This window comes from Pan troglodytes, chromosome 15, assembly GCF_028858775.2.
Source record: "Pan troglodytes isolate AG18354 chromosome 15, NHGRI_mPanTro3-v2.0_pri, whole genome shotgun sequence".
NCBI classification, from domain to species: domain Eukaryota; kingdom Metazoa; phylum Chordata; class Mammalia; order Primates; family Hominidae; genus Pan; species Pan troglodytes.
Genome location: NC_072413.2, coordinates 55,557,021 through 55,564,638, shown reverse-complemented (window position 1 = coordinate 55,564,638; position 7,618 = coordinate 55,557,021). Strand labels below are relative to the sequence as shown.

At 40.6% G+C, this 7,618-nt stretch overlaps 1 protein-coding gene across 2 annotated transcripts in view; it reads left to right on the top strand.

The window, feature by feature from the left end:
• SLC35F4 (solute carrier family 35 member F4) overlaps positions 1 to 7,271 on the top strand; it is a 300,553-nt gene extending 293,282 nt beyond the window's left edge. For both annotated transcript variants that reach the window (XM_509971.7, XM_009427862.3), the window contains exons 6-8: positions 1,281 to 1,473; positions 4,680 to 4,769; positions 6,867 to 7,271. In XM_509971.7, the coding sequence (XP_509971.4) occupies positions 1,281 to 1,473; positions 4,680 to 4,769; positions 6,867 to 7,108 (525 nt within the window). In that variant the 3' untranslated portion in view covers positions 7,109 to 7,271. The remainder of the gene's footprint in view (positions 1 to 1,280; positions 1,474 to 4,679; positions 4,770 to 6,866) is intronic.
• Positions 7,272 to 7,618: the final 347 nt, after the last annotated feature.

Genomic DNA, 7,618 nt, shown 5'->3' with positions numbered 1-7,618 from the left:
GTCATTGCACCTGACTTCAGAAGTGAGCACTAAGAGAGCAGATCTAAAAGGTTATTCCCCAAAGCTCTACTTTTAAAGTCAACTTTCTGGATGTATTAAAGAACTGTTCCAATTTCACCTCTCTTGGTGTTTCAATGAGAAAACACACTCTGAAAGGCAGAAAATACCCTTTTCATCCCTCCTGGAAGCCTGTTCTGATTATTAACCAACACTGTGTCTCAGAGGGCATGAAGTCTATTTCCATATTGACATTTCTTGGCCCATTGATTCTGTGTGACAAGCTTGACAAATGTTCACTCAATGGCCATTACTGTCTAACTTGCTCCCCAACTGAGATCCACCAAGATGTCTGATGTGACCAAAGACTACCACGTGCTCAAATTCTTTTGATTAAGTCTTTCAACAGAAAAAAATAATTAGTTCAGTTGAAATTAGAAGCAGTACCTGGGATTGCTATATGACCAGAATGGCACTCTTACAGAGGGATTTCCCCTGACCAGGTTACAGAATGTGTTCATTCTGACATGCACCAAATCATATCTGCAGCATAATATAATTCCAGGCAGAAGAGATCTGCTTCACTCTGTGTTGTTACAGGATTAGTATAGGGAGTGGTGGGCTTAAGAAGCTAAGAAATATGGACTATACCCCTGGCTTTCTCTGTAATCTGTTGTGTGATTTTATGTTAGCCATTTGCTTCTCTTTGCCATCTTCCTCTGCACACAGGTTTATAATATATAAAAACTGCTTTTTAATCTGGGGAACAAGCATCATATTTGTGAAGTCATTTTGAGCTCACAAAGAAAATTGCTTATAAATCCAAGGCAAAAATACTATTTCTCTCAACAACATAATGACAGGGTCTCTCTGTCCAATTTAGTTTTCAGTATCTATCAAAATAAGGATAAAACAAATCCCATGCTTTAAGTTAAGGATTAATGGCCTGTCAATCCTAGAAGATTTTTCTGGGCTTGTCTGGACTCTTATTTATCATTCACCCGATACCCATCACTGATGGTGGCACTAAACACAATGTACACTACCCAGCAGTTTTCAGCACCATAAGAAATTCATTTTATGACATTTGCTATTTCATATGAAGGCTATGGAGTATTTTAATTCCTTATCTCAACAGCCCATCTAGTGCTGTGAAGATGTCAGGGCAAGAAGAAATGGAGAATAAACTCTGGGCCAGTTAGCTCACAGTATGGAACAGTAAGACTTACGTTTCTGCTCTGGCTAAGTTTCTGTGTGGCTGTAGAGTTTCTTTCTCATTCCAGGTCTTGTTTAAAATGTTTCTTGGAAGTGCCAACTTTGGGGAAGCTGCACACTTTGTCTCCACCTTGGGTTTCTTCAATTTGATCTTCATCTCCTTCACCCCAGTCATCTTGTATTTCACCAAGGTGGAGCACTGGTCCTCTTTTGCAGCTCTGCCATGGGGCTGTCTCTGTGGGATGGCAGGGCTGTGGCTGGGTAAGTGGCCTCGGGTTTTGCCTTCCATTTCCTATATCAATCTTTCTTTGGCTAGTTAGATTATCATCATAGGATTATTTCCTTGGGTAACTCTGTGCTCTAGTTCCCAAACTTATGTTGTTCAATGTCGTGGGTCATGTTTAGAAGGTTCTTTGCAAGCTACTGGTTGATTAGGTTCAAGCTATCCAACTAGTATGCCTCCCATGAGTTAAGGTGTGCACTGGAGGCCCAGGCCTCTCTGTATACCACTGGCCTTCAATCCATTCTTCTTCAGCCTCATTCATTCTTTCTAATACACTGTATCATGTTATAATGTTCCATGTGTGCCATGGTGTGTTGGGCAGAGGTTAGGGAGTAGATGGTGCATTCAAAGAACTCAGAGTGGTTCAAACTGGTGGGAGCACTGAGTTTGGAAGAAAGGAAGGAAGGGAGGGAGGGAGATGCTATTTAAGAGGGAAGCAGATTGGGAAGATCCTGGAAAGCCATTTTGAGGTGTTTGGATTTAAAGTCCACTTAGTAATTTTTAAGCAGTTTGGTGATAGGCTCATATCTGCATATGAAACAGCTCACTCTGGCTGAGAATGGAGAATGGATTTGTGATAGGAAGACATTGCCAGTATATAGAGACAGCAGCGTGCACTAGGCTTGGTGATCCTGGCTGAGTAGACAGTACCTAGTTAATGGCCAAGAAAAAGTCACCTGGAGTCCTTGTAATGTCTTCATTGCCAGCTTCCTATAACTCTGAGGCTGGCTGCTTCACCTCAGCTCCAGGATCTGACTTTTAAGCTGTGCTGCTGTCACTTGATGTGAGAGGAGCCTGAAAAATAATAAGGCTGCTCTTCTCTCACCAAGCAGTTAAAAAACAGCAACAACCCAATGTTGTTGCTCATCCCTCATCCCTCTCTTCTCCATAGAAATCCTTTTCATGCCGCTTCTATTTCCACGTGCTACTCAGAGGTCAACTCCCTCTGCCCACTCCACATTTTCCCACAATGCTCGACCTGCAGAACATCCATCAACCCTCAACTGACCTTCTTTACTGAGGTGATATAATTTGAAATAGTAGCAGCACTGCAATTCCTGGGAGCTAAATGTTCTTATTTTCATCCCTGCAAGAGTATTGATTGGGTCATCTTTTTCTATGCTGGCTCAGCCCCTCAGACTCAGGGAGGTCTTCGACAGAAAACACTCAAGAGAAGGATCAAACATTAATTGTTGGTCCCTTGAGTTCTACTTTTCAACGCCAAAATTATATGGTTAGCACCTCTCATAACCTCTGCTAAGTTGAGTAGAAATCAATAGCGATATTTCTGTAAGACCAAAACAACCTCATTAAAAGCACCTAGATTATTTTCTGGCCAAAAACAACATAAATGGGAACAATCCTAACTAAAATTTCAATGGCCTTTAGCCTCCTCATTGCACATGTGATTTCCACCTTGCTGCTGCAAAGTAGCCCTCCACCAACATATACTCCTTGGCATATCCAATACGTGCTCCCAAGCAAGCCTGCAGAGGCTGGACACCACCTGTGCCAGCTGAACACTGGCATTCGCCACCAAGCAGTATGAGCTCCACACTCCACTGGGTACAGTGCCAAGCAGCACTGCAGCTGCTCTACCAGGCCCACCCCAGTGCACTGCAGAGAGCTCACTGTGCCAAAGTTGTGCTGTGGCAATCGAGGAGATAGCCTCCCTCCAGCCTGTTACACACCCCAGGATCTTACAGTCTTCAGTGCTCCTATTCCTAAGTGTTTATTGCCCTCCCTCTCTTCTCCATAGAAATCAGATGTGATCTGGCTGAGACACAGGTCTGAGAGATACACATCGATCTGCACCCTGAACTACCCCACATCTCCTGTAGCTATGGTTTCTTGTTTGCTTATGTTTACTTTGCCTCACTCCTCTCAGGTTGACCTATCTTTCAGGAAATGTGTTAGTCCAAATGCAAGTCAGCCTCATCCATTCACCTAGCATGTCTGAATTGCACTTAAACTCAGGCTAGGCCCCATACTATGGAGCTCAGCAGAACCTGTGCTGTATTTAATAAATTCCTGATTGGTCAGAATTTGCGATGTTGGACTCCCTGAGTCTGAGGGGAGTGTCAAAGTGCTGGAATATTCATTTATGTTGCAGCTTTGTCAGGAATGAGGAGCAGTTATTAGTTTAGGAAGACCCTCTGCCTTGCTTGCCACTATAGTATGAACAATATAAAGGAGCCCAAGTCTTGTAAAAGTCAAACTCACTGTTTCTAACTACCAAGCACAAAGTGACCCAGTGGGCTTAAAGCGGGAATTACAGATGACAATAGAAGAACATACATCATCCTTATTGGAATGCTTCTAGAACTTTTTTTGGTTCTACAGAGATATAGGCAACATGCTTGCCTCATTGTCATGGAGATCTCTGAATTGAGGACACTCATCTCTCTATCCCCTGAAACAAACATTTGAGTAGACTCTATTAGAATAATGCTTTGTAATTTATAATTTTTTTTCTTTTTGAAAATGTGTTTTTGAAAAGTTTTAAAGTGGGTAAATGATTATTTTAACTAATTTTATATTTAACCAAAGAGGTCCAAAAGGTATTCATTGAAGAGCATGGAGCTACACCTTCAGCTGGTTCTGTGGATCTGCCCTCTGATTATCTGTACACAAATCAGGATGTAGAGACAGTCTCTGGAATTCAGTGAATTACATTAAACCCACCCTTGTTTGCCCACATGATGCTGACCTCCAGAGAGAGGGAATAAAACAGCATAGGCTATCACTGGATAGACCTTCCTTTAGGCAGTAACACTAGAGCCATTTAATGTCTATGAATGTGGCACAACATAGCACAGCAATAAAGAGATGAGGCACCATCTTCAATCAATCACCTGCTTTTAACCTCTGGCTGGCCCCAATCTACCTTTATAGTGCTAATAAACAGTCCTGTGAATCAATTATTTTACCTCTTTGTATTTGCTCCATATACCTTTTGCCAGTCTATTGGCAAGATTCAGGTAAAGAGAGTGGCAGAGGAGGAAAGAAGAAAATGACTAATTCAGGTAGAATACACATGCATCCATCTCCAAAATTAGAGGATCAAAGGTATAGACAGTCTAAAAGGCACATGTAGCAAAGACATTGATTCATTTACCATAAGGAGAAAAAAGTCCAGCATATTATTTCTCTTTCATCTTGTATTTCCTCCTCTATTTTACAGCCTTCAACATCCTGGTGAATGTTGGGGTGGTGCTGACATACCCAATCCTTATCTCCATTGGGACAGTGCTCAGCGTTCCTGGAAATGCAGGTACAGGTACCATGTGACATGTGCAGATCCTGGCCACTACAAGTCTCTTGCTTGTGTTTGTTCTGTGTCCTGAGTTGTTCCTTCTAGAAATTGTGAATTATGTTCCTTGCCTGGGAAGATGTTTTTAAATATCATGAAGGTGGCAGACAACAGAGTAACTATGCAGCAGATTTAAAATCTGCAGCTAAAAACACTGTTTTTACTTGGTTGTGCTTTTAGAATTAAATACCAAATGTATCATTTGGGTTTCATATAATCTCCCTGACAACCTAATTTTGTGGTATTTTTAGAGGAAGTCCTATGGAAACAAAAGGCACCCCAGCATAGGACTTTCAAGTAACCGTCACTAATGAAAGTGCAGAGGATGTACATGAGGTTGGCTTCTCCTCAGACAGTCCATGGGGAGCCGCGGAAAGCTCTCCTGGGGCAGAGCAGATGGCCCTCTGGAATAGACATAAGGAAAAAGCAATTTTACTCACCTCAGGGACAAGAGAAGCTATTTTTCCAGGATATTTCTAGAGAAACCTGCCAGTGAAACAAGTAATGCAAATGGATTATCTGGATGATTGTACAGTCCTTTTAACTTCAAAATTTTATAATTTCAAGTCTTGAGTAGCCACTTTTCTGTCCTCCACGACAATCAGCAAATGTTTATTGAATATTTATCATGTGATCAGGGCAGCAAAAAAGAAAAAAATACATTATTATTCTCTTAAAATGCTTATGACTGAATTTGTAAAAGAAGACCAACCTACATGAAACAACTTGGAATTCTACAAAATAATTTAATATTAAATGCCAAATTGTGTGAGACAGACTCCAGTGGCTGTAAGATATTCAGAGAAAAGAAATATCAGAGTGGAGTTGTCAAGGTGTTTCGTTCATTCATCCGACAAAGAATTTCTGAGCAATTAGTGTACACCAGGAACTGTCCTAACACTAGTGACAGGTCCTGAATAAGGCACAGTCCCTGCCCTCAGGACCATGTAGCATTGAGAGGGAGACAAAAGGAAAAAAAATTGAGTAATTACAACATAGAATTGCTTTAATAGAGGTATGTGCTGAATGCTGCGAGGGCGCATAGGAGGAGCATCCAAAAGGCTTCCTGCAAGAAGCCTAAGGGGAGAGATCTAAGGACAGGTTTAGCTGGATGAAGTGAGATATGAGGAGTGAAGGGTAGCTCATGCTAAAAAGAACAGTACATGTGTGACCAACAACTCCACTCCTGAGTGTATACCCCAAAAAAGTGAAAACAGAGATTAAAAATATCCTCATACGCAAATGTTTATAGTAGCCCTATTCACAATAGCAAAAAGGTAGAGAAGCCTAAATGTGCATCAGCAGTTGAATGAATAACCAAATTATGATGCAGTGAAATATTATTCAGCCATAAGAAGGAATGAGGTGCTGACACGTGCTACAACATGGATGGACCTCAAAAATACTTTGCTAAGAAGCCAGTCACAAAAGGACACAGAGAATGTGACTCCATTTATATAAAATAACTAGAATAGGCAAATCTATAGGGGAAAAAAAGCAGATTGGTGGTTGCTCAGGGCTGGGGAGTTGGGATAAGAAGCTGAGGAGTTAATGGGTATGGACTTTTATTTTGAAGTGATGGAGATATTTGGGGACAAGAGAGAGGTGGTGGCTGCATAATATTGTGAATATACTAAGTGCCACTAAGTCCACTTTAAAATGGTTAATTTTATATTACATGAATTTCACCTCAATTAAATTTTTAAAAAGAACAGCCTGCGCAAGTGTTAGACACTAACATGTTTGGCTCATTTGAAAAATCTCCAATGGTCCAATGAAACTGGAGAAGGTTAAAGGGGTACAGAGGAAAAGTACTGAGAGAAAACTGGGGAGATAACTAAGTCAGATTACATGGAATTTAAGCTAAGCCTTGAAGGATAAGCATGACTTAGAGACAGGCAGTGGAAAGCAAACCTAGCAATGTGGAAAAAGGAAACACTAATTTGGAAGAATAAAGAAGACTCTTGGAAATCTCTAGAAGTAACACGGACTTTGGTGACTTGTTTTCAAAGCTTAGAAACAGGCATAGAAATGACTGACTTGATTTTTCTTTCCTAGCTGTGGATCTCCTAAAGCAGGAGGTGATATTCAATGTTGTCCGCCTGGCTGCTACCATCATCATCTGCATTGGGTTTCTGCTGATGCTGTTGCCTGAGGAATGGGATGAAATCACCCTAAGGTTCATCAACAGCCTGAAGGAAAAGAAGAGTGAGGAGCATGTGGATGATGTGACTGATCCCAGCATACACCTGCGGGGCAGAGGCAGAGCCAATGGGACAGTGTCTATACCACTGGCTTAGAGAGGGACATATTTTGAATGCACGTGTATGTATATTCTGTGAATATAACAAAATTTTCTCACTACCTGTACACTCAAACGACAGTATTAACTCTGAATTTGGATAAATCATATGTGAAATAATGCCAACAATAAAAGTTTACATTTATATGCTTATCAAGGAATTGGTGTAAATAATCATAATAGATTTTTTTATTAAAACACATTTGTCCTTGTTCTGTTTTCTGATTTTTTTAAATTCCCCCTCCCCCAACTCACAAAATTTCCTGAAACTGTAAGAGTCGATTAAATTATGGACTTATCTTTTTCTCAACTGAAACTGAGTTCTTCCTACTCAATCAAAAAAAGCTGTCTAAGAGAATAACACGTGAAAATAATACACACTTGAAAGCTGGAAATGTATTAAACATTTAAACAGAGCATTTTCTGTATGTAAAACCCACACTAGAAACAATGAGGAGTAAAAATACAGAATCCCCATCTGTACTTTTAATGAGCTTAGAGTGGTTTG